Raw genomic sequence first — 26,640 nt, forward strand, 5'->3', positions numbered from 1 at the left:
ATACTGGATTTTTATATCAGTCTCTGCATCTTATTCTTTATAGTAGTGTCTATTACATGCAGTTATATGAAAATGAGTGTATACTGTTCCTTTAATGTAAAATTTGATTTGTTTAATCCATGCCAGTGCACTACAGAATGCTTTTATTAATACATTTCCAATTACCGCCCAGACAACATTTTTACAAATGTACAAGTAACTTTTTTAATAACCCCTGATATATACGCTAATAAATACCAATTTTATTCCATGTAATTTATTCAGATATTTTTGTAACTTAATAAAATGAAAAAGGTGTGTCAAGGCAAAATTATACATAGAAATGACATATCATGAAAATGCTGCAATAGCTTATCTTTAGAGTTAAGTATATAGCTCATAGAAGCGTTTTGTGTTTTTACTGTTTTATATATTTTAAAAATTAAGGCTTTCCAATTTTCCAACATATTATATTGTAAAATTAATTCCTGAAGGTAGATGTGATACAATATAGAATAGCAGAACTATGTACAACATAAATGCAAGGGCTGTTTTCCCAAACCACCTGTGTACCATTTTTCTTTTTAATTGGAACTAGTCAGCTATAATGGGAATAGGGATGAAACTAACATACAGTTATGTCATTGATCTAGACTGTATGCATGTGTGCAGTTATAGGAGACTAAAACTGGTCTCATTGCCATCATATTTAGACGTAAAGTTGATTTTATTATCGTGTAAAAAAAAAATCATTAACTTTAATGATTTATTAGACAGGGTAATTAATAGGGACATGAAACCCAATTTTTTTCTTTCATGATCCAGATAGAGCATTTGATTTTAAACAACTTTCCAGTTTACTTCTATTATCTAATTTATTTCATTCTCTTGGTATCCCGAGATGAAAAGGATTGAGTCAGGAGCTGCTGATTGGTGGCTGCACATATATGCCTTATGTCATTGGCTCATCCGAAGTGTTTAGGTATCTTCCAGTAGTAAATTGCTACTTCTTCAACAAAGGATACTAAAATAAAAAAGCAAATTAGATAATAGGAGTAAAATGGAAAGCTGTTTAAAATTGTATTCTCTATATGAATCGTAAATATTTTGAGTTTCATATATCTTTAACTTCTCAGACTCTCAAAACACAATCCTGTGAAATGCAGAGGTTACCCTGTGGAGTCCTACGCTAAAGCTTACCACCTTCTTCAATGGTCTTTGTGCACAAATATGTAAAAAAGAGATGTTATAACTAAAGAATTTGAAGAGGATGTCCATGAATCTACCTCACTATATAGCAATAAGGATGAAACAAGACTTTAATATTTATCATTATTAATGGTGCTGTATTAGGGTGACCATATTGCTGCTTTAAAAAGGGATACATGAAAAATACACATGTCAGGGCTGTTTAAAGAAATGTTTTGTATAAGAAGCCTGACATATGTATTTTTCATGTGTGTCCCTTCTTAAAGCAGCAATATGGTCAGCCTATGCTGTATGGATTTCTGCAACACTATACAAATAAATAATCTCATTCATAAATCAGTTGGGTGAGAGAAACCGATGTCCCAATACTATAAAGCAAACTGGATGGTCAATCTCAGCCCATGGGTATTGAACTTAAACCTCTTAAATACCATGTTCTGTAGGTACTAAGGCTCACATCTATTTTATCATCTAGAATAATCAAGAACAAATCCAATATCTATGTTTTAAATAAATATATATGTGTGTGTGTTTCCACTTTTATATCTAGAAGACATTTTTTGTTGATAGCAGTGCTAAAGATATTTTATTCCATGGACAGAAGTTAATTTTTTTTTAGAGCCGAAAATCTGTTTTAACCACACACAAAAAAAGAAAGTAGTAATTTCCAACTTGCTTATAATAAAAATGCTTACATTTTAATATTTTACCTTATTCATACTCAATAACCAGTCTTATCTATTTATACTATTCTGGCCAACTATCTCTAGGTTCTTCTTAAACATGTGATAAAAATATATATATATTTTTTATCATCTTTTTGTAGTGAAACAATGAAGGTCAGCTCAGCAGATACCAAAGCAGAAAGACTACTTAAAATGAAGAGAACCAAAGAAATAAAGCACACAAACATTGTTAAACAAAAAGGCATGTCCAGCACTTTTGCTTTGAGTTTCGTAAAAAAAAAAAAGCTAAAACAAACACTTTAGGCATTTCTTTCTTTTTTTTTAGTGGTTACATTTTTTTACATTCTCAGAAATAGAAGAATCTAACTAATAAAGTGCTGCAAGCTGCAAAATAGTACAACAATTAATTAGTAGATTGTGATTTGTCAATAGCATTTGATTCAACTATAGCATCAAACCTCATAAAAATATGAAGAAAGTATTAAACATTTTGACTTCATATGGAGACGGGAAAAGAAAAACAAAACAAGCCTTTACAAAATATACAAATGTTCAGATGTAGCAGTTAATATAACAAATAAGCAACTATTTTTATGCTTGCAACACTTTTGAAAACATACTTCTGGTTGGCAAAATATCAATTAAACTTCTCATGAAGCTTATTGAATTTGCATATATTACAACTATTGTCTGCTTATAATGCCACTTTAAGCTGCCTTTAAACAGTAAAAAAAATGTAAATTAAAACTTAGAATGTACCAAACAAAATACTTTTTTATTGTTTCGATAATGGTTGATAAATTATGTACCAATTAAAACAGTATATGAAGGTGCACTGTGTATCTGTAGTGGTTAATACAAGTAAAGAAAGAAGATTAAAGTTTTTTTAACGCTTTTGGAGCTTCAGAAATATGCACAATTAACGTGATGTCGATTTAGTTCAATTGTTTGATGTTTATAACATTATAACCTGCTCTGTTGCAAGCAGATTGTGTTGATAATCATATACTTGAAGAACAGTCAGGAGCTGCTTAGTGCATCAATATTTAAAGCAGCAATTAAAGGTTGAAAATGTAAAAAAAAAAAAAAAACACAACAAAAAAAGATTGGAAAGCAGAATCTAAAATGTGAACATCCTATAGGGGGAAAAAACAACAACAAAAAACAAGAAAAGTTGCATTTTTTGTTTGCGGACAGAACAAAAATTTTCCAATACACTGACAATTTTAAAGCTAAAGCCTGACTATGTGATAATGGCATGAAAATATTTCATAATGATAATATTTACTTAAAGAATAAGGAAATTATAATTAAATATGTAAAACTATAAGAAATGTTTTAGCATGTAAGGTATTTGTTACAAACAAGATACAGTCCTTTAATAACTTTCTGTAAACTGCATGGGAAATACAGCTTCTAATTCTCACTGTAAGTAGTTCTATCATGTATTGTTGCAAAGTATATTTTCTTAAAAAACAAAAATCATAAAGTTAAATTGTAAGGCAGTGGATTAGAAAACAAAATTGAAATTCCAGTCATTCATACATCATGGAAATAGGAGATGTGGTCTTTTATCACCTATTAAGTAAACTATTTTCATGATAAAATATTGCCTGTCTTGAGAAAACCAGGGAGGGTAATTCCATATTATTTTCACACTGTATATAAACCCGCTTACAATTAGCTGATTTACCAAATGCTGATTAATTGGGTATTATATTGTCAAAAATGTATACTGAAAATAATAATTTAAATAATTGTGAAACCATTAAGTTACATTTTGTTTCATCTGCTTTGCAAGGTTAAATGATAGTAACCAGTTTTAGAAATGTAAATATGCATCTGTGTCATAAAAAATAATAACATTACACTTTACATCTGATTAACAGCAACTCCCAGAACAAAGCCTTACAGTGTATAAAAATAGCTACGTAAAAAAATTTACATAAAAGGCAAACGAAATAAACTTTCAGTGCAGACATTTACATAAAAAAATAAAATAAACACAACATGGTAAGTTATCATCATCATGGCTGTTTTTTAACAGTTTTTTTGTATCCTTTTAGATAGGATTCCTTATAATCCTGTAACAATTGTGTAATATGGGAACCATGAATAGTTGTAGGTTCTTTGAATATTCCATAATTACAATCCACATTCATGCTCCAAACCAGTCATTGTGTTTTCCCTATAAAAAAATATATAGTACAATTAGTATAGGCATTAGAATACTATATTATTGATCACATTAGTGTATGGCAAAAATATGTAATTCTACAGTGCTCATCCTACTGTAAATTTATTTTGCAAAACAAAGTTATTATAAAAATTAATAAAAAAAAAATACTGCCAAGGAAGCTTAAGGACAATATTGCTCTGTCTAAAAAGGATATTTTAATATAGATAGTTTTTTTTATTTAGATTCTAAAAGTGCTTTTCTGTTGAACAACAACTATTTAAATCTCAAACTTTCTTACCCCACTAAAAACAAAAAGCTCCAGACAACCAGTCAAACATGCTAAACTATCTAATGATGACAATGACATAAGTGCATACTTGCTAAAGTAAAAAAGAGGACACTGTTTAATGTACTCAACCAGTAAAAGGTTATTGTGGTCTAAAGTATGTTGTGCAGTCCTCCACATAACCAACTTAGCATGTAGAAAAATAAAGATTAATTTCAAAGAATTGCCCCTTGCAAGCAGAAGAGTATTGCAAGTACCCCTGGCCAAGGCTGAATAAGAGGGTCAAGAGAATCCCTCACCACAAAAAAAGCCTTGGGTTTGAGGAGTGAAAAACATAATTTATTTAAGAACTTACCTGATAAATTCATTTTTTTCATATTGGCAAGAGTCCATGAGCTAGTGACGTATATCCCATACATCACTAGCTCATGGACTCTTGCCAATTACATGAAAGAAATGAAGATTGGTGGCTTCAGGTTAGTCTGAACAAACAAATGGACATTGACAGAATGAGGATAAGGGATTGTGGGACACTGGCTGTTAGTGTGGTAGCAGAAAGAACAGCACATTTAAGCCACTTAATACTTGTGCTGTTAGAGTCAAATATTTCTGAACAAGTAGTCTGCATTTGGGAAGAATTATAATTATGTGTCAATGAGCAACATATTCTGCAGCTCTATACACAGGGTATAAAAATAATACAAGTCAGAGAAACATATACAGAAGAAATAGAGGGGTGCTGCTTCATAGCACATATTACTCACAATAAAGCCTCTTATCAACATCAAATTCAAGATGCTGTAAGAAATATCTCTGACATAGCACAAACTCAGAGCCAATTAATTTAGTTATAATGGGATTGGACTGCTGTTTCATTTGTGTCAAGATTTAATTCTACCCCAAGATGTTAGTTAAAGTGTATTGATCTATGAATCTGGAAAATGTATGTAACTTATAGGCCTGACTCTCAAAGGTTCATTTGGTCCTAATCAAACCTGCCTTGCAATGTTTCAATATAGAGTAATTCTTATAAAAAATAATACAAAAAAAAAAAAAAAAAAAAAATCTGTCTTCTATAATTATGGGAATATGCAGTGCTTTCCATTCTAAAGTATAGGCTTTGAAAAAAGAGAATTTATAGAAATGTAATTACAGTTGTATAGCTGTATCAATGCATTGGTTATCCATGTGAAGCATATTGCTTATATATCCAGTGATATATTTGCCCTAATTTAAAACATAACCAGCAGCCACAGATGTAGGGTCATTGAAATTAACTTTGACAGGTACAATAAAATAAAAATAAAAAATGTGATAAAAAAGGCATGCATAAAGTGTTTTGATTAAATACATTATTAAGGGAATCAGACCAAATAGCTACAGTGGTAACTAAAGATAAAATTTCATAATTTTATTTAGTAAAATTCTAAAAAAAAAAAAAAATAAACCACAAAAACATGTTTATTATTTTATCAAAGCATATAAAAATTCTAACTTCTGCAAAGAAGGCATTGTAAGAAATACAGGGACAGTGTTCTGTAATTTTTTTCCCAGTTTCCTGTAACTTGTTATACCACCTGCAGAGTATAAGATGGATGGAAAATTGCCCTTTTAGGTTGTTTTTTTTTTTCATATGAAGTAACAGTTTTTTGCTAGTTGAAACTACAACTCAATCACATGGGCTGAGCTTCTAGGTAGAGACACCTTATTTTTCTATGCACAATGGCCTCCATATTTAACCTCTGTATACAGGAAAAAAACAGCACTTAGAGAGCCATTGAAAATAAAGATGTTATTAATCCCCCCTCCTCTCCAGAGCATCATTTTAATGCCAACTACTTGTTTACATATGTTTTCTATAACCAGTACTCAAGTACTCAAATTTTCAGTATAGGTAAAATACAGCTATTCCATGTGACAAAGTAAAGGTAAAGGATCTATTTGTATTTCTATTTGGGAAAACATTAAAAACATAATTTATGCTTACCTGATAAATTTATTTCTCTTGTAGTGTAGTCAGTCCACGGGTCATCCATTACTTATGGAATATATCTCTTCCTAACAGGAAGCTGCAAGAGGATCATCCAGCAGAGCTGCTATATAGCTCCTCCCCTCACATGTCATATTCAGTCATTCGACCAAAGCAGACGAGAAAGGAGAAACCATAGGGTGCAGTGGTGACTGGAGTTTAATTAAAATTTAGGTCTGCCTTAAAGACAGGGCGGGCCGTGGACTGACTACACTACAAGAGAAATAAATTTATCAGGTAAGCATAACTTATGTTTTCTCTTGTTAAGTGTAGTCAGTCCACGGGTCATCCATTACTTATGGAATACCAATACCAAAGCTAAAGTACACGGATGAAGGGAGGGACAAGGCAGGAACATTAAACAGAAGGAACCACTGCCTGAAGTACCTTTCTCCCAAAAATAGCCTCCGAAGAAGCAAAAGTGTCAAATTTGTAAAATTTTGAAAAGGTGTGAAGCGAAGACCAAGTCGCAGCCTTGTAAATCTGTTCAACAGAGGCCTCATTTTTAAAGGCCCAGGTGGAAGCCACAGCTCTAGTAGAATGAGCTGTAATCCTTTCAGGAGGCTGCTGTCAAGCAGTCTCATAGGCTAAACGTATTATGCTACGAAGCCAGAAAGAGAGAGAGGTAGCCGAAGCCTTTTGACCTCTTCTCTGTCCAGAGTAAACGACAAACAGGGAAGAAGTTTGACGAAAATCTTTAGTTGCCTGCAAATAGAACTTCAGGGCACGGACTACGTCCAAATTATGCAAAAGTCGTTCCTTCTTTGAAGAAGGGTTAGGACACAGTGACGGAACAACAATCTCTTGATTGATATTCCTGTTAGTAACTACCTTAGGTAAGAACCCAGGTTTAGTACGCAGAACTACCTTGTCTGAACTAAAAATCAGATAAGGAGAATCACAATGTAAGGCAGATAACTCAGAGACTCTTCGAGCCGAGGAAATAGCCATCAAAAATAAAACCTTCCAGGATAACAGCTTGATATCAATGGAATGAAGGGGTTCAAATGGAACGCCTTGAAGAACATTAAGAACTAAGTTTAAGCTCCACGGCGGAGCAACAGTCTTAAACACAGGCTTAATCCTAGTTAAAGCCTGACAAAAAGCCTGAACGTCTGGAAATTCAGCCAGACGTTTGTGTAGAAGGACAGAGCAGAAATCTGTCCCTTTAACGAACTAGCAGATAAGCCCTTTTCTAAACCCTCTTGTAGAAAGGACAATATCCTAGGAATCCTAACCTTACTCCATGAGTAACTCTTGGATTCGCACCAATATAAATATTTACGCCATATCTTATGGTAAATTTTTCTGGTAACAGGCTTCCTAGCCTGTTTTAAGGTATCAATAACCGACTCCGAGAAGCCACGCTTTGATAGAATCAAGCGTTCAATCTCCATGCAGTCAGCCTCAGAGAAATTAGATTTGGATGTTTGAAAGGACCCTGAATTAGAAGGTCCTGTCTCAGAGGCAGAGACCACGGTGGACAGGACGACATGTCCACTAGATCTGCATACCAGGTCCTGTGTGGCCACGCAGGCGCTATCAGAATCACCAAAGCTCTCTCCTGTTTGATCTTGGCAATCAAACGAGGAAGCATCGGGAATGGTGGAAACACATAAGCCATGTTGAAGACCCAAGGGGCTGTCAGAGCATCTATCAGCACCGCTCCCGGGTCCCTGGACCTGGATCCGTAACAAGGAAGCTTGGCGTTCTGGCGAGACGCCATGAGATCCAGATCTGGTTTGCCCCAACGATGAATCAGTTGAGCAAAGACCTCCGGATGAAGTTCCCACTCCCCCGGATGAAAAGTCTGGCGACTTAGAAAATCCGCCTCCCAGTTCTCTACGCCTGGGATGTAAATCGCTGACAGGTGGCAAGAGTGAGACTCTGCCCAGCGAATTATCTTTGAGACTTCCAACATCGCTAGGGAACTTCTGGTTCCCCCTTGATGGTTGATGTAAGCCACAGTCGTGATGTTGTCCGACTGAAATCTGATGAACCTCAGAGTTGCTAACTGAGGCCAAGCTAGGAGAGCATTGAATATTGCTCTTAATTCCAGAATATTTATTGGGAGGAGTTTCTCCTCCTGAGTCCATAATCCCTGAGCTTTCAGGGAGTTCCAGACTGTGCCCCAGCCTAGAAGGCTGGCGTCTGTTGTGACAATCGTCCAATCTGGCCTGCGAAAGGTCATCCCCTTGGACAGATGTGGCCGAGAGAGCCACCATAGAAGAGAATCTCTGGTCTCTTGATCCAGACTTAGTAGGGGGGACAAATCTGAGTAATCCCCGTTCCACTGACTTAGCATGCACAATTGCAGCGGTCTGAGATGCAGGCGCGCAAATGGTACTATGTCCATTGCCGCTACCATTAAGCCGATTACTTCCATGCACTGAGCTACTGACGGGTGTGGAATGGAATGAAGGACACGGCAAGCATTTAGAAGTTTTGATAACCTGGCCTCTGTCAGGTAAATTTTCATCTCTACAGAATCTATAAGAGTCCCTAGAAAGGGAACTCTTGTAAGTGGTAATAGAGAACTCTTTTCCACGTTCACCTTCCACCCATGCGACCTCAGAAATGCCAGAACTATCTCTGTATGAGACTTGGCAGTTTGAAAACTTGACGCTTGTATCAGAATGTCGTCTAGGTATGGAGTCACCGCTATGCCTCGCGGTCTTAGTACCGCCAGAAGTGAGCCCAGAACTTTTGTAAAGATTCTTGGGGCCGTAGCTAATCCGAAGGGAAGAGCTACAAACTGGTAATGCCTGTCTAGGAAAGCAAATCTTAGGTACCTATAATGATCCTTGTTAATCGGTATGTGAAGGTAGGCATCCTTTAAGTCCACTGTGGTCATGTACTGACCCTCTTGGATCATGGGAAGGATGGTTCAAATAGTTTCCATTTTAAATGATGGAACTCTTAGAAATTTGTTTAGGATCTTTAAGTCCAAGATTGGTCTGAAGGTTCCCTCTTTCTTGGGAACCACAAATAGATTTGAATAGAATCCCTGCCCGTGTTCCATCCGTGGAACTGGGTGGATCACCCCCATTAGTAAAAGGTCTTGTAAACAGCGTAGAAACGCCTCTTTCTTTATTTGGTTTGCTGATAACCTTGAAAGATGAAATCTCCCTTGTGGAGGAGAAGTTTTGAAGTCCAGGAGATATCCCTGAGATATGATCTCCAACGCCCAGGGATCCTGGACATCTCTTGCCCAAGCCTGGGCGAAGAGAGAAAGTCTGCCCCCCCACTAGATCCGTTTCCGGATAGGGGGCCCTCTCTTCATGCTGTCTTGGGGGCAGCAGCAGGTTTCTTGGCCTGCTTGCCCTTGTTCCAGGACTGGTTAACTTTCCAGCCCTGCCTGTAACGAGCAACAGCTCCTTACTGTTTTGGAGCGGAGGAAGTTGATGCTGCTCCAGCCTTGAAGTTACGAAAGGCACGAAAATTAGACTGTTTGGCCTTTGATTTGGCCCTATCCTGAGGTAGAGCATGGCCCTTACCTCCCGTAATGTCAGCTATAATTTCTTTCAAGCCGGGCCCGAATAAGGTCTGCCCTTTGAAAGGAATATTAAGCAATTTAGATTTAGAAGTCACGTCAGCTGACCAGGATTTAAGCCATAGCGCTCTGCGCGCTTGGATGGCGAATCCGGAGTTCTTAGCCGTAAGTTTAGTTAAATGTACGACGCCATCAGAAACAAATGCGTTAGCTAGCTTAAGTGCTTTAAGCTTGTTCATAATTTCATCCAATGGAGCTGTGCGAATGGCCTCTTCCAGAGACTCAAACCAGAATGCCGCCGCAGCAGTGACAGGCGCAATGCATGCAAGGGGCTGTAAGATAAAACCTTGTTGAACAAACATTTTCTTAAGGTAACCCTCTAATTTCTTATCCATTGGATCTGAAAAGGCACAACTATCCTCCACCGGGATAGTGGTACGCTTAGCTAAAGTAGAAACTGCTCCCTCCACCTTAGGGACCGTCTGCCATAAGTCTCGTGTGGTGGCGTCTATAGGAAACATTTTCCTAAATATGGGAGGAGGGGAAAAGGGCACACCAGGTCTATCCCACTCCTTGCTAATAATCTCTGTAAGCCTTTTAGGTATAGGAAACACGTCAGTACACACCGGTACCGCATAGTATTTATCCAACCTTCATAATTTTTCTGGAATTGCAACCGTGTTACAATCATTCAGAGCCGCTAATACCTCCCCTAGCAATATGCGGAGGTTCTCAAGCTTAAATTTAAAATTAGAAATCTCTGAATCCAGTCTCCCTGGATCAGATCCGTCACCCACAGAATGAAGCTCTCCGTCTTCACGTTCTGCAAACTGTGACGCAGTATCTGACATGGCTCTCACCTCATCCGCGCGCTCTGTCCTTAACCCAGAGCTATCGCGCTTGCCTCTTAATTCTGGCAATTTAGATAATACTTCTGTCATAACAGTAGCCATGTCTTGCAAAGTGATTTGTAAGGGCCTCCCTGATGTACTTGGCGCCACAAAATCACGCACCTCCTGAGCGGGAGGCGAAGGTACTGACACGTGAGGGGAGTTAGTCGGCATAACTTCCCCCTCGTTGTCTGGTGATAATTTCTTTACATGTAAAGATTGACTTTTATTTAAAGTAGCATCAATGCAATTAGTACATAAATTTCTATTGGGCTCCACATTGGCCTTTAAACATAGTGAACAAAGAGATTCATCTGTGTCAGACATGTTTAAACAGACTAGCAATGAGACTAGCAAGCTTGGAAATACTTTTCTAAATAAATTTACAAGCAATATAAAAAACGCTACTGTGCCTTTAAGAAGCACAAAAAGCTGTCACAGTTGAAATAACAATGAACCAAAATAGTTATAGCAACCAATTTTTCACAGTAAATGTATTAAGTTAGCAAAGGATTGCACCCACCAGCAAATGGATGATTAACCCCTTAATACCCAAAAACGGATTAACAATTTAATAATTAACGTTTTTCTCACAGTCAAAACACACTGTCACAGGTCTGCTGTGACTGATTACCTCCCTCAAAATGAATTTTGAAGACCCCTGAGCTCTCTAGAGACGATCTGGATCATGGAGGATGAAGTAGACAGATTGTGACTGAATTTTTACTGCGCAAAAAAGCGCTAAAATAGGCCCCTCCCACTCAGATTACAACAGTGGGGAAGCTCAGAAAACTGTTTCTATGCAGAAAACAAAGATGGCCATGTGGTAAAAATCATGCCCCAATAAGTTTAATCACCAAGTACCTCACAAAAAACGATTAACATGCCAGTAAACGTTTTAAACATACATTTGAAAAGTTATGAATTGTTATTAATAAGCCTGCTACCAGTCGCTTTTACTGCCGTTAAGGCTCATACATTATTTCAGTATTAACAGTATTTTCAGAGTCAATTCCATTCCTTAGAAAAATACATTCAGTGTACACACACACATCAGCCTGATACCAGTCGCTATCACTGCATTTAAGGCTGAACTTACTTTACATTGGTATCAGCAGTATTTCCTCAGTCAATTCCATTCCTCAGAAAAATAATTTACTGCACATACCTCTTTTGCAGGGGGGCCCTGCATGCTATTCCCCTTCTCTGAAGTTACCTCACTCCTCAGATGAGAACAGCCAGTGGATCTTAGTTACGTCTGCTAAGATCATAGAAAACGCAGGCAGATTCTTCTTCTAATGCTGCCTGAGAATAAACAGCACACTCCGGTGCCATTTAAAATAACAAACTTTTGATTGTAGAAATAAACTAAGTTAAACACCACAGACCTCTCACAGCGACCTATCTTAGTTAGGCTGCAAGAGAATGACTGAATATGACATGTGAGGGGAGGAGCTATATAGCAGCTCTGCTGGGTGATCCTCTTGCAGCTTCCTGTTAGGAAGAGATATATTCCATAAGTAATGGATGACCCGTGGACTGACTACACTTAACAAGAGAAAAGGGAGATTTTTTTGTTACAGTACAGTGTCCCTTTAAATAACCCATTTATATCCTTGTAACGAGAGTATATTTTGTTTAACACATTCCATTGCGATGATAAAATTCTACAACATTTTAAAATATATTGCATTCAATTGCCTACACTGTAATTGTACTGCAACAAATGTACATAAAGGAGAAAACTGTATGAAGAAAACTTGTATTGTTAAACTTCTATAATTAATAGTTTGTGTGGTTTGTCGCTAATCTATACAAAATACTGGTGTGCAAGGGCAGTCATTTGTGCATTTATCCATAAAGAAAGGCTTCCCATGGGATGTCAGATTTAGTTTAAAGTCTAATTAAGTTTTGTGTAAATTACTGTGGTGGTCACTTGACAACAGAGCACACCTACCTTGAGTATTGTGTTATATACAATTCCTATGCTTCTGATTTGTGATTGTTTTCTTCCAACTTCTTGTTTTCTTCAGTGTTACCAAGTTCCTTCCCTACATGTTTTGTTCCTGAGCTAAAAAAAAACAAAAAAACAACAAACACAAATTTAAAAGGGTACAACCACGGGATGCAATTGTCAGCACATTTAAGAAATGACTTTACTATACTTCTTTAATGAGACACAAACCTATTTTACCTTGTTTTTTTATTATCTTTTTTTCACCATATTTCTTCAGCATAAACACAATTATACATTTTAGTCTATATACAATAACTGTCAAACTGTGGGTTTACTAATGTGAGTATCATTAGAAATGATTACAGCAATTGTTAATTCTATACACAAGTCTAACTAGGCAGTTGCTGTGTAACAATATTTAAAATAAATTAAAAAAAACATGCAAATTGTGTGAAATTTCTGAAGGATCATATTAGAAATAAAGCATTTTTTCATGATTTTTTTGTTATGCTTCTTTGACAATGAGCTAGAAAAAAGAATAAATTATAGAAAATTCTTAAACATACATTAGAATAAATGCATGATATTAACAATTAAGCAACACATTACAAAAGATCTGCATAAACATGTTCTTTAAGCTTTTACCAATGCCTTTTTGTTAGTAAAATTAGCAAAGTTAAGCAATCAGAGATTCTTCTAAATGCAATATGGATACTTGAAGTCTCTTTGAGATTGTACTATAAAATGTTTCTTTATGTGTATTTAAAATGCAATATATTTTCAGTGTTTATTTTGCCCACTTTTCCTGAAAATTGTGGGTTTGCACAAAGCAGACTTCACAATTTAGGACCAATAACTACAGCAGATTTGCATAATCAACAAATGCATGATAAAGACAATGCAATAGCAATTTATCTGCACTAAAAATGAGTAGTAGATTTTTTTCTGACTGATTTCAAAAGTTATGTCTATTTTCACTCCCTCTATCATGTGTCAGCCACCAGCCAATCACAAATGCATATACGTGTATTCTGTGAACTCTTGCACATGCTCGGTAGCAGCTAGAGACTCAAAAAGTATAAATATAAAAATACATTGTTAATGGAAGTAAATTGGAAAGTTGTTTAAAATTGCATGCTCTATCTAAATCATGAAAGTTTAATTTTGACTTCAGTGTCTCTTTAACTCAGCTACATATAGATCTCTAACTGGCCTCAGCAGAGGTGATTAAATAAGAAATTGCAAAATAATGGTAGATTTGCTAACAAAATGACAGTGGCTAGCCTAATCTTTATTGATTGGCTCCACCAAATAAGCCAAGTGATGAGTGATATTGGTCACTGGAAAGCAATATAAATTGTGTTAATGTTATTCAGAATGTTTTACATCTCAGCCTTTATGTCCATTCATTACAATAATATAGAAATGTTTTACAATTAAAACAGAGCTCCTTATTTTTAATTATTATTATACTTTATTTATAAAGCACCAACAAATATTGCAGCGCTGTCCATGGGTACAGTATTTTTAAGAGACCGGACAAAATGTATCAAACAAATACAGGCGGAATTGAGGGCCCTATGCCGTGGGAATTTACAATCTAGAAGGGTAGGAGGGTGAGAAACAGGAGGTAGGGACTGCAAGGGTGAGAATGATGTTAGTACAGAGTTAAATGAAGGAAATTATTAGTTAAGTAGAATTTATTTGTTACTGAGTTGGGTATTAGGCTTCCTTGAACAAAAGTATCTTTAGGGAGCATTTAAAGGAGGACAGATTAGGGGAAAGTCTGAGAGTGTGAGTAAGTATGTTCCAGTGTGTTGGTGCCACATGAGAGAAGTCCTGTAGTCTAGCATGGGAGGAGGTGATGGTAGAAGATGAAAGGAGCAGGTCATTGTAGGACCTTAGGGTGTGGGGATGGAGTATATTTGTTGATGAGTGAGGACAGGTATGGGGGGACAGTGCTGGTAAGAGCTTTGTAGGTCAGGGTGAGAATTTTAAATGTAATGCTGCTATGAATGGGGAGCCAGTGAAGAAACTCACTGAGAGGGGCAGCATATACAGAGCAGCGGGTAAGGTGGATTAGCCTAGCAGAGGCATTTAGGATAGATTTAAGGGGGGAGAGGCAGGAGAGAGGAAGGCCAGTTAGTAGGTTATTACAGTAGTTAAAAGGGACACTCAATCAAAATTAAACTATCATTATTCAGATAGAACATGCCATGTTAAACAACTTTCCAATTTACTTCCATTAACTAAATGTGCACAGTCTTTTTATATTTAAACTTTTTGAGTCAACAGTTATGCAAAACTGGGGAATTGGTAATTAAGGGATTATCTATCTTTTTAAATAACAAAAATTCTGGTGTTGACTATCCCTTTAACGTTTTTCATTAGAACATATACCACAAGCTAATAAGAATATGCATGTTTGATATTCCCTAAAGTCTAATTTCTAGAAAACAACAACAGGTGTGGTAGGATCACACAGAGAAGGAAATTGCAAGGCTTAGAAATCTATTGACCAGGTAATGGCCTGCAACATATTGTAATAAAAGTAGCAAATAGGGCATTTATTTAACATCTTAACCATAAGCACTTAAAGGGCCTCTAATTCATTAGAGCATGTCATTTTACCACTGTGTTTAACCCTTCCAAAGGTTTTAAACAGTTAAAAAGGTAAAAGAAAATAAAAAATTACACTTACTGCGCTCTACTTAAAGTATTGCAGTCTCATTAAAATCAATGCCCCGGACTATCGAGCAATAACTTAATGAAAGGAAATATTATGGGACATGTTTAAATAAAACACATTTGTTAAAAAAATATATATTGTGGAAAAACTACAGTAAAGAAGAATGCAGGTTCAACCCCCCCCAAAAAAACCCCACAACAACTCTTTTTTAAACTAAATACAAAGATTCCCATTGAGTACTGTATTTTGTTTATTACAATCTTAAAGGGACATTATACACTCATTTTTTCTTTGCATAAATGTTTTGTAGATTATCTATTTATATAGTCCATAAAGTTTTTTGTTTTCTAAAAAAGTATAGTTTTGCTTATTTTTAAATAACATTGCTCTGATTTTCAGACTCCTAACCAAGCCCCAAAGTTTTATGTGAATACCGTCAGATACCTACTCCAGCTTGCTCCTGTTTGTGTAAAGGGTCTTTTCATATGCAAAAGAAGGGGGAGGGGGGAGTGTCTTAAATTTCCCACTTGCAGTGGGCTTTCCAGCTACCTTTTCAACAGAGCTAAACTGAGAGCTTCTAAGTAAGTTTTTAAACAGTTTTATACTGGATTTTTATATCAGTATCTGTGCATCTTATTCTTTATAGTAGTGTCTATTACATGCAGTTATATGAAAATGAGTGTATACTGTCCCTTTAATTCTATTCAAACTTACAAATGAAAAACAGAATTTATGCTTACCTGATAAATTACTTTCTCCAACGGTGTGTCCGGTCCACGGCGTCATCCTTACTTGTGGGATATTCTCTTCCCCAACAGGAAATGGCAAAGAGTCCCAGCAAAGCTGGTCACATGATCCCTCCTAGGCTCCGCCCACCCTAGTCATTCGACCGACGGACAGGAGGAAATATATATAGGAGAAACCATATGGTACCGTGGTGACTGTAGTTAGAGAGAATAATTCATCAGACCTGATTAAAAAACCAGGGCGGGCCGTGGACCGGACACACCGTTGGAGAAAGTAATTTATCAGGTAAGCATAAATTCATTCTGTTTTCTCCAACATTGGTGTGTCCGGTCCACGGCGTCATCCTTACTTGTGGGAACCAATACCAAAGCTTTAGGACACGGATGAAGGGAGGGAGCAAATCAGGTCACCTAAACGGAAGGCACCACAGCTTGCAAAACCTTTCTCCGAAAAATAGCCTCCGAAGAAGCAAAAGTATCAAATTTGTAAAATTTGGCAAAAGTGTGCAGTGAAGACCAAGTCGCTGCCTTGCATATCTTCGCTTTTAGACCTCTCCTTTTACCAGAATAAACAACAAACAAGGAAGATGTTTGTCTGAAATCTTTAGTAGCCTCTAAATAGAACTTTAGAGCACGGACAACGTCCAAATTGTGTAACAAACGTTCCTTCTTTGAAACTGGATTCGGACACAAAGAAGGTACAACTATCTCCTGGTTAATATTTTTGTTAGAAATAACTTTAGGAAGAAAACCAGGCTTAGTACGCAAAACCACCTTATCTGCATGGAACACCAGATAAGGAGGAGAACACTGCAGAGCAGATAACTCTGAAACTCTTCTAGCAGAAGAAATTGCAACCAAAAACAAAACTTTCCAAGATAGTAACTTAATATCTATGGAATGTAAGGGTTCAAACGTAACCCCTTGAAGAACTGAAAGAACTAGATTTAGACTCCAGGGAGGAGTCAAAGGTCTGTAAACAGGCTTGATCCTAACCAGAGCCTGAACAAAAGCTTGAACATCTGGCACAGCTGCCAGTCTTTTGTGTAGTAAGACCGATAAAGCAGAGATCTGTCCCTTTAGAGAACTTGCAGATAATCCTTTCTCCAAACCTTCTTGAAGAAAGGAGAGAATCTTAGGAATTTTTATCTTATTCCATGGGAATCCTTTGGATTCACACCAACAGATATATTTTTTCCATATTTTATGGTAAATTTTTCTAGTTACAGGTTTTCTGGCCTGAACCAGAGTATCTATCACCGAATCTGAAAACCCACGCTTTGATAGAATCAAGCGTTCAATTTCCAAGCCGTCAGCTGGAGGGAGACCAGATTTGGGTGTTCGAATGGACCTTGAACAAGAAGGTCCTGTCTCAAAGGTAGCTTCCATGGTGGAGCCGATGACATATTCACCAGGTCTGCATACCAAGTCCTGCGTGGCCACGCAGGAGCTATCAAGATCACCAAGGCCCTCTCCTGATTGATCCTGGCTATCAGCCTGGGAATGAGAGGAAACGGTGGGAATACGTAAGCTAGGTTGAAAGTCCAAGGTGCTACTAGTGCATCTACTAGAGTCGCCTTGGGATCCCTGGATCTGGACCCGTAGCAAGGAACCTTGAAGTTCTGACGAGACGCCATCAGATCCATGTCTGGAATGCCCCATAATTGAGTTATTTGGGCAAAGATTTCCGGATGGAGTTCCCACTCCCCCGGATGAAATGTCTGACGACTCAGAAAATCCGCTTCCCAATTTTCCACTCCTGGGATGTGGATAGCAGACAAGTGGCAGGAGTGATCCTCCGCCCATTGAATTATTTTGGTCACTTCTTTCATCGCCAGGGAACTCTTTGTTCCCCCTTGATGATTGATATAAGCAACAGTCGTCATGTTGTCTGATTGGAACCTTATGAATTTGGCCTTTGCTAGTTGAGGCCAAGCTCTGAGAGCATTGAATATCGCTCTCAGTTCCAGAATGTTTATCGGGAGAAGAGACTCCTCCCGAGACCATAGACCCTGAGCTTTCAGGGATTCCCAGACCGCACCCCAGCCCACTAAACTGGCGTCGGTCGTGACAATGACCCACTCTGGCCTGCGGAAGCTCATTCCCTGAGACAGATGGTCCAGGGTCAGCCACCAACGGAGTGAATCTCTGGTCTTTTGATCTACTTGAATCATTGGAGACAAGTCTGTATAATCCCCATTCCACTGTTTGAGCATGCACAGTTGTAATGGTCTTAGATGAATTCGTGCAAAAGGAACTATGTCCATTGTTGCAACCATCAATCCTATTACTTCCATGCACTGCGCTATGGAAGGACGAGAAACAGAATGAAGCACTTGACAAGAGCTTAGAAGTTTTGATTTTCTGACCTCTGTCAGAAAAATCCTCATTTCTAAGGAATCTATTATTGTTCCCAAGAAGGGAACTCTTGTTGACGGGGACAGAGAACTCTTTTCTTTGTTCACCTTCCATCCGTGAGATGTGAGAAAGGCTAGAACGATGTCCGTATGAGCCTTTGCCTTTGACAGGGACGACGCTTGTATTAGAATGTCGTCCAAGTAAGGTACTACTGCAATGCCCCTTGGTCTTAGAACTGCTAGAAGGGACCCTAGCACCTTTGTGAAAATCCTTGGAGCAGTGGCTAATCCGAATGGAAGAGCCACAAACTGGTAATGTTTGTCCAGAAAAGCGAACCTTAGGAACTGATGATGTTCCTTGTGGATAGGGATATGTAGGTATGCATCCTTTAGATCCACGGTAGTCATAAATTGACTTTCCTGGATGGTGGGTAGAATCGTTCGAATGGTTTCCATTTTGAACGATGGTACCCTGAGAAATTTGTTTAGGATCTTCAAATCCAAAATTGGTCTGAACGTTCCCTCTTTTTTGGGAACTACGAATAGATTGGAATAAAATCCCATTCCTTGTTCCTTTATTGGAACTGGGTGTATCACTCCCATCTTTAACAGGTCTTCTACACAATGTAAGAATGCCTGTCTCTTTATTTGGTTTGAGGATAAGTGAGACTTGTGGAACCTTCCCCTTGGGGGTAGTTCCTTGAATTCCAGGAGATAACCTTGAGAAACTATTTCTAGCGCCCAAGGATCCTGAACATCTCTTGCCCAAGCCTGAGCAAAGAGAGAAAGTCTGCCCCCCACCAGATCCGGTCCCGGATCGGGGGCTACTCCTTCATGCTGTTTTGTTAGCAGTGGCAGGCTTCTTGGCCTGCTTACCCTTGTTCCAGCCTTGCATTGGTTTCCAGGCTGGTTTGGGTTGTGAGGCATTACCCTCTTGCTTAGAGGATGCAGAATTAGAGGCTGGTCCATTTCTGCGAAAGGGACGAAAATTAGGTTTATTTTTAGCCTTAAAAGACCTATCCTGTGGAAGGGCGTGGCCCTTTCCCCCAGTGATGTCTGAAATAATCTCTTTCAAATCAGGTCCAAATAAAGTTTTACCTTTGAAAGGAATGTTAAGCTATTTTGTCTTGGATGACACATCCACTGACCAAGACTTTAGCCAAAGCGCTCTGCGCGCCACGATAGCAAACCCTGAATTTTTCGCCGCTAATTTTGCTAATTGCAAAGCGGCATCTAAAATAAAAGAGTTAGCCAATTTAAGTGCGTGAACTCTGTCCATAACCTCCTCATATGGAGTTTCTCTACTGAGCGACTTTTCTAGTTCCTCGAACCAGAACCACGCTGCCGTAGTGACAGGAACAATGCATGAAATTGGTTGTAGAAGGTAGCCTTGCTGTACAAAAATCTTTTTAAGCAAACCTTCCAATTTTTTATCCATAGGATCTTTGAAAGCACAACTATCTTCGATAGGAATAGTAGTGCGTTTGTTTAGAGTAGAAACTGCCCCCTCGACCTTGGGGACTGTCTGCCATAAGTCCTTTCTGGGGTCGACCATAGGAAATAATTTCTTAAATATAGGGGGAGGAACAAAAGGTATGCCGGGCTTTTCCCACTCTTTATTTACTATGTCCGCCACCCGCTTGGGTATAGGAAAAGCGCCGGGGGGCACCGGAACCTCTAGGAACCTGTCCATCTTGCATAATTTCTCTGGAATGACCAAATTGTCACAATCATCCAGAGTAGATAACACCTCCTTAAGCAGTACGCGGAGATGTTCTAATTTAAATTTAAATGTCACAACATCAGGTTCAGCTTGATGAGAAATTTTTCCTGAATCTGAAATTTCTCCCTCAGACAAAACCTCCCTCATGGCCCCTTCAGATTGGTGTGAGGGTATGACAGAACAATTATCATCAGCGTCCTCTTGCTCTTCAGTGTTTAAAACAGAGCAATCGCGCTTTCTCTGATAAGTAGGCATTTTGGATAAAAGATTTGCTATGGAGTTATCCATTACAGCCGTTAATTGTTGCATGGTAATAAGTATTGGCGCACTAGATGTACTAGGGGCCTCCTGCATGGGCAAAACTGGTGTAGACACAGTAGGAGATGATGTACTATCATGTTTACTCCCCTCATTTGAGGAATCATCTTGGGCAATATCATTATTTGTTGCAGTACTGTCCTTACTTTGTTTGGACGCTATGGCACAATTATCACATAAATTTAAATGGGGAGACACATTGGCTTTCATACATATAGAACATAGCTTATCTGAAGGTACAGACATGTTAAACAGGCTTAAACTTGTCAACAAAGCACAAAAAACGTTTTAAAATAAAACCGTTACTGTCACTTTAAATTTCAAACAGAAAACACTTTATTACTGAATATGTGAAAAAGTATGAAGGAATTGTTCAAAAATTACCAAAATTTCACCACAGTGTCTTAAAGCATTAAAAGTATTGCACACCAAATTTCAGAGCTTTAACCCTTAAAATGACGGAACCGGAGCCGTTTTTCAATTTAACCCCTATACAGTCCCAGATATAGTCTTTGCTAAGACCCAACCAAGCCCTGAGGGGAATACGATACCAAATGACGCCTTCTAAAAGCTTTTTCAGAGATTCTTAGATCCTCACACATGCATCTGCATGCCCTGCTCTCAAAAAACAACTGCGCATTAATGGCGTGAAAATGAGGCTCAGTCTATGACTAGAAAGGCCCCTTGACTGAAAAAGGTGTCCAATACAGTGCCTGTCGTTTTATAAACGTTCCCCAAGATTATAAATGCCAATTATTAGCCTAAATCTGAATAATATGCACAAATAAAGCAATCGATTTAGCCCATAAAAATGTCTACCAGTTTTTTAGCCCATAATAAGCCCTTTATTCTGTTTGTTTTTGACTAAGAAAATGGCTTACCGGTCCCCATGAGGGGAAATGACAGCCTTCCAGCATTACACAGTCTTGTTAGAAATATGGCTAGTCATACCTTAAGCAGAAAAGTCTGCTAACTGTTTCCCCCAACTGAAGTTACTTCATCTCAACAGTCCTATGTGGAAACAGCAACCGATTTTAGTTACTGTCTGCTAAAATCATCTTCCTCTTACAAACAGAAATCTTCATCCTTTTCTGTTTCAGAGTAAATAGTACATACCAGCACTATTTTAAAATAACAAACACTTGATAGAAGAATAAAAACTACATTTAAACACCAAAAAACTCTTAACCATCTCCGTGGAGATGTTGCCTGTGCAACGGCAAAGAGAATGACTGGGGTGGGCGGAGCCTAGGAGGGATCATGTGACCAGCTTTGCTGGGACTCTTTGCCATTTCCTGTTGGGGAAGAGAATATCCCACAAGTAAGGATGACGCCGTGGACCGGACACACCAATGTTGGAGAAATTACATTTAAAAAGGAAAGCCTACTCCAGAATTTGTATTGTTTAAAAAGATAATCCCTTTTTTTTACCCATTCCCCAGTTTTGCATAACCAACACGGTTATATTAATACACTTTTTACCTCTGATTACCTTATATCTAAGCCTCTACAGACTGCTCTCTTATCTCAGCTCTTTTGAGTCTTGCATTGTGAGCACAATGTTATCTTTATGGCACACATGAACTAGCGCTGTCTAGCTGTGAAAAACTTAAAATGCACTGAAATAAGAGGTGGCCTTCAAGGTCTTAGAAATTAGCATTTCAACAAATACCAAGAGCAGAAAACAAATTTGATGCTAAAAGTAAATTAGAAAGTTAAATTTTGACTAGACTTTCCCTTTAAGTGTGAGGTCATGTGACTATAACCTGTAATGTGTTTTCCTTTTGTGTAGCAATGCCATATGGCTTTAACTGAAAAAGTTTAAATCTCCAAGGTATTAATCTACAAATGCACAAAAAAGCTATTCTTGGTATTCATACTGAAATCAAATAGAACAACGTGTTTTAGAAGAACCAAAACGTTCTACCACTGAGTTTCACAAAAAAAAAAAAACCTTGCAAAATATGTATGGGAATAGCAGAAGGATTCTGGTAGACGTATGTTACTAACATTTAAAAAAAGGTAATAACTGTGAACCCATGGGGCAGTTTTGGCTTGATTAAGTGCTGTTCCTTGCCTGCTGATGGGCGATTCTTTTTTTTGTAGGCTACTAGATATAGTGTTAAAAAGGATCTGAGTTTGAACAGGTGGTCTTAGTTAGTATTGCTTGTAGCTCCCTAAACAGAAACAGACTGCAGCACATAAACTGAAAACCTAAAGGTAATCTATGTTTTCCTATTTATCTTGATGTATTAAAAATGAATGTAATAAAATAATGAAACCAAATTCTTTTGAAGTTGAGGACGAAAAAAAAAAAAAATAAGGAAGGAAGATTCCAGTAACATGAAGTTACTGGGGGGGGGGGGATGTACAGAAACTCAGGCAGCACTCAATTTTCATTGAACCCCCCCCCCCCCAAAAAAAAAAAAACAAATGTATTCAGTTTTACTTATTGCTTTAAAATATATTGGCAAGGAGATACTGTATAAATAGCTAAAGTTAAAGGGACATTGTACACTAAATTTGTCTTTGCATAAATGTTTTGTGGATGAAGTATAGTTTTGCTTAATTTTAAATAACATTGTGCCGATTTTCCGACTCCTAACCGAGCCCGAAAGTTTTAGAAGTCTTTTTATATACACTTTTTGAAGCACTAACTCCTACTGACTATGCACTGTGATTGGCTGATGGCTGTCACATGATACAGGGGGCTGGCAAATGGGGACAAGATACATTTGTCAGGAATAAAAAAACTACTGCTTATTTGAAATTCAGAGTAAGTGTTATTGCATTGTCTTTTTATTATGTACTTGTTCATTTTGCAATGCTACTGTATTTTGTGGTCCTTTAACTGCCATGGACACAAATGGCCAACACTTCCTCCTTCTAACATTAAAGGGACAGTCTACAATAGAATTGTTATTGTTTTACAATATAGATAATCCCTTTATTACCCATTCACCAGTTTTGCATAACCAACACAGTTATATTAATATACTTTTTATCTCTATAATTACCTTGTATCTAAGCATCTTCTGACATCCCCCTAAACACATTACTTTTTATTTATTACTGTGTTGTGCTAACTCACACAATGTTATCTATATGGCCCACATGAACTAGCAGTCTCCTGTTTTGAAATGCAAATAAAAAAGCATGTGATAAGCAGCTATCTGTAGTGGCTTAGAAACAGGCAGAAATTTAGAGGTTTAAATGTTATAAAGTATATTAATATAACAATGTTGGTTGCGCAAAGCTGGGGAATGGGTAGTAAAGGCGTTATCTATCTTTTTAAACAATAACAATTTTAGTATAGACTGTCCCTTTAAGCTCTCGCATTCATGACTCTGAATTTGTTTCAGAGCTGACTGGACCACATATTAAAAGTATAAAAATATAAATGTATTAATTATTTTGCGGTAAAAGATATCTAAAAATGTTGCTTGTTCGACTTTTTCCCAGGGGCACGGAGTAATATTGTTAACTACATTTCAGTATATCAGTGTTCTCCCTCACCTTGTCTCTCAATTAATTTGCTCGGTTTATCAGTTTCGCATCAGCAATCATGATAGAAAAAGCTTCTTTGCAATAACAGTGGGCATAACAAGTAGTTTAGGTGTAAATATTGCATACATATAAATATATATTTAGTTAATAGATGGAGATTAGACTAAGCTGCATGTGTGCAAAGAACAATTTATGCTAAAATCTTGTGTGTGGATTAGTTTGTGATTGATAAATAACCGTCCAGGGAAATTAATTAAGAAAAAAAATAAAAAATAAAAAATAAAATATGCTCATGTGTCAAAATAAAGCTACATTATTCATTGCAAACTTCACAGATGTAAAGGTATATTATCATGCAGCTTAGAATTTGGGTTTAATGTTCCTATAATACCCACTCTGTGTAACATAATACCTGAAAGCCAGCTGTGTGGAAGATACAAAACTTACTAATAAATAAATGTTATGATTGGTTTTCTTGTACACCTAAGGTATAATGAGGCAGGCAGCAGACTATAGATTCATGTCCTGTTCTCTAGAAAGATAATAAATATTTAACATGATAGAAACATATCTGTCTATGTAGAATGTTATATAATCGTTTCTCCTTTTTACAAGCTATTATGAGTTAAAAATGACTTTTTAATGCCTACACAGATCAATAACATTAACAAAACATCTGGTAGTTTTTGGTAGTTTTAATTGCAAAAACAGATTTAACTTCTAAGCGAAATCTGAGGGAATCTAAAATATAATCATCATTACCATACTTGTTTACCTTTAGTAAGCACAGGCTATTTCACTGTAAATGTGGACCTAGTCCAATGATGTTTGTCAGTTATATTCTAGTCTTATGAAAATAATACAAACAACCTTTAAATTCAGTATAGCTCAGCTTCTATTAAAAGGGACAGTCAAGTCCAAAAAAAAACAACTTTCATTATTTAAATAGGGAATGTAATTTTAAACAACTTTCCAATTTACTTTTATCAGCAATTTAGCCTTGTTCTCTTGGTATTCTTAGTTGAAAACTAATTCTAGGAGGTTCATATGCTCATTTCTTAGACCCTGAAGACTGCCTCTAATCTGAATGCATTTTGACCACTGGAGGGCATTAGTTCATGTGTTTCATATAAATAACATTGAGCTCATGCATGTGAAGTTACCCTGGAGTGAGCACTGATTAGCTAAAATGCAAGTCTGTCAAAAGAACTGAAATAAGGGGGCAGTTTGCAGAGGGTTAGATACGAGATAATCACAGAGTTAAAAAGTGTATTTATATAACTGTTTATGCAAAACTGGGGAATGGGTAATAAAGGGATTATCTTTCTTTTTAAACAACAATAATTCTGGTTTTGACTGTCCCTTTAAAGAGTAACCATGTCTTAAAAGATTCCAATCTTAACCCACTAGCATGCAATAACTATTTTACATTCAGCACCTAGTAAAAAAGCAAGCACAGAGAAATCCAACAATACTGCTTCACTTACAAACTGAATATATATATATATATATATATATATATATATATATATATATATATATATACATATACATATACATACACACACACAGTATATATATATATATATATATATATATATATATATATATATATATATATATATATATATAATTTATTTTTTACAATTTTTAAAAAGTCAAATTTATCAAATTAAACAAATACAAACATAAATAGCATTATTTATAATAGAATTCCAAAAACGCTTAAAATCGCATTTCATGACAATATATACATTTATATTTCAATTAATCATACATCAACACACACCTCTTATAAATGTTCCAATACTGAAAAAAGAATATTAATTAAAAAAAAATTAAAAACCTTGACTCTCAGTCCATATCATTAAATGTTGTGGGAATTTGATTATACGGACCGAGTTTTAATTTTGTTTAATATTTAACTTTTTTTTTTTTTAATATTGGAACATTTATAAGAGATGTGTATACAATTGTATGATTGAAACATAAATGTATATATTGTCATTAAATGTTTTTAAGGGTTATTAAAAGCTATTTATTAAGAATGCTAAATGTTTTTCAATTTTTTATTAAATATAAAAAGAAAGTACCAGTTTTTGAAAACCTACATTTTTATTCTGTCAGTTCTGGGCATGAGCAAATCTGATCCCCGTTATCTACTCTATTCACTAGTCTAGACTAAGATAAAACTTCCTGCAAATGCCTCCTCTTTCATGTAGGGCTGTGACAGGAAGCACAAATGTAGTGTAAAGAAATAAATAAAAGGTAAAATCCATTTAAATAGATGAATAATACATATTGCAATGATTTCTATTTAAAGTGAATGTAAATTGTGATGCTAAAGTGCCCGGTTTTTAAAACTTTGATTAAAAACAGGGGCACTTTAATTCATCAATATTTTCATTTCACTCCTGTTGTGAAAATAAACTTACTTTTTAATCTTCACAGCAGCTCCAGCTTCCTCCACCTGTTTCAAAGCCTCTTCCTGGGTCTAAAATGAGGCATCGGCTTCCTCCAATCACAGCAGTGAATCAGACACTGAATCCCCCGGGGGGGAATCTGTGATTGGAGGATGACCTATCAATCATT

The 26,640-nt window shown here is 36.8% G+C and overlaps 1 protein-coding gene across 1 annotated transcript in view; it reads right to left on the reverse strand.

Moving 5' to 3' along the window:
• Positions 1 to 2,630: 2,630 nt before the first annotated feature.
• ALCAM (activated leukocyte cell adhesion molecule) overlaps positions 2,631 to 26,640 on the reverse strand; it is a 130,957-nt gene continuing 106,947 nt past the window's right edge. The window contains exons 15-16 of the mRNA XM_053707544.1: positions 12,709 to 12,822; positions 2,631 to 4,062 (exon numbers count right to left, since the gene is read on the reverse strand). Coding sequence (XP_053563519.1) covers positions 12,735 to 12,822 — 88 coding nt within the window. The 3' untranslated portion in view covers positions 2,631 to 4,062; positions 12,709 to 12,734. The remainder of the gene's footprint in view (positions 4,063 to 12,708; positions 12,823 to 26,640) is intronic.

Source organism: Bombina bombina, chromosome 3 (genome assembly GCF_027579735.1).
Source record: "Bombina bombina isolate aBomBom1 chromosome 3, aBomBom1.pri, whole genome shotgun sequence".
Taxonomy (NCBI): Eukaryota; Metazoa; Chordata; class Amphibia; order Anura; family Bombinatoridae; genus Bombina; species Bombina bombina.